The sequence below is a fragment of the Phytophthora parasitica genome (assembly GCF_000247585.1).
Source record: "Phytophthora parasitica INRA-310 unplaced genomic scaffold supercont2.210, whole genome shotgun sequence".
Taxonomy (NCBI): Eukaryota; Oomycota; class Peronosporomycetes; order Peronosporales; family Peronosporaceae; genus Phytophthora; species Phytophthora nicotianae.
This window is the reverse complement of record NW_008649196.1, coordinates 9,842-10,437: the sequence shown is the minus strand read 5'-3', so window position 1 is coordinate 10,437 and position 596 is coordinate 9,842. Positions and strand designations below refer to the sequence as shown.

At 51.8% G+C, this 596-nt stretch overlaps 1 protein-coding gene across 1 annotated transcript in view; it reads right to left on the bottom strand.

Moving 5' to 3' along the window:
- Positions 1-596, bottom strand: part of PPTG_24766 (hypothetical protein) — a gene marked incomplete at both ends in the record, with an annotated part of 2,963 nt that overhangs the window by 891 nt on the left and 1,476 nt on the right. The window contains one exon of the mRNA XM_008918461.1: positions 37-596. Coding sequence (XP_008916709.1) covers positions 37-596 — 560 coding nt within the window. The remainder of the gene's footprint in view (positions 1-36) is intronic.

Below are 596 nucleotides of genomic sequence, written 5' to 3'. Positions count from 1 at the left end.
CGCAGCAAGAAGTAAGTGTTTACAGCGCGCACGTACACCTTGAGGATCAACTTTGCCAGCGCCTGTTGCTCTGCATTCTCCGTGACTTGGCCGTACAGAGCAATCCCGTAGAGGAAGTTAACTTCTTCAGATGTAGATTCCTCATCCTTGCCATCGGCCATCGGAGTCACGCCGTGAGAGTATGAGTGCCCCAGCCACCAGTTGAAGTATCGGTAACGCGGAAAGTACGGATCACTTCCCATAGGAGACGATGTAGCCACATCTCGGATGAGTGTATCAACGACAGTTCGAAGCTTGACAGCATCGGCTGAGTGACGCCAATTCGGGTCCAAGTAGAGCGCCATGGCCGCAGCAGTCACGATGTAGCCATAATGGTAGTGGTGGTCATTGTACACACCATTCCCAAAGTCGACGTTCATATCGTTCCTGGCCAACGCTTCGCTCGAAATGATTCCCTTGTACACAGTATCATAGACAAGCGGAAACGCCGATTGATTATCTGCAAACTGCGACAGCAACTGCTGCAGCTTGGAGATGCCGTGTTCTGCAACATCCCGCATTTCTGGATTGGTGGTATCTGCAAGCTGCCGAGCTAC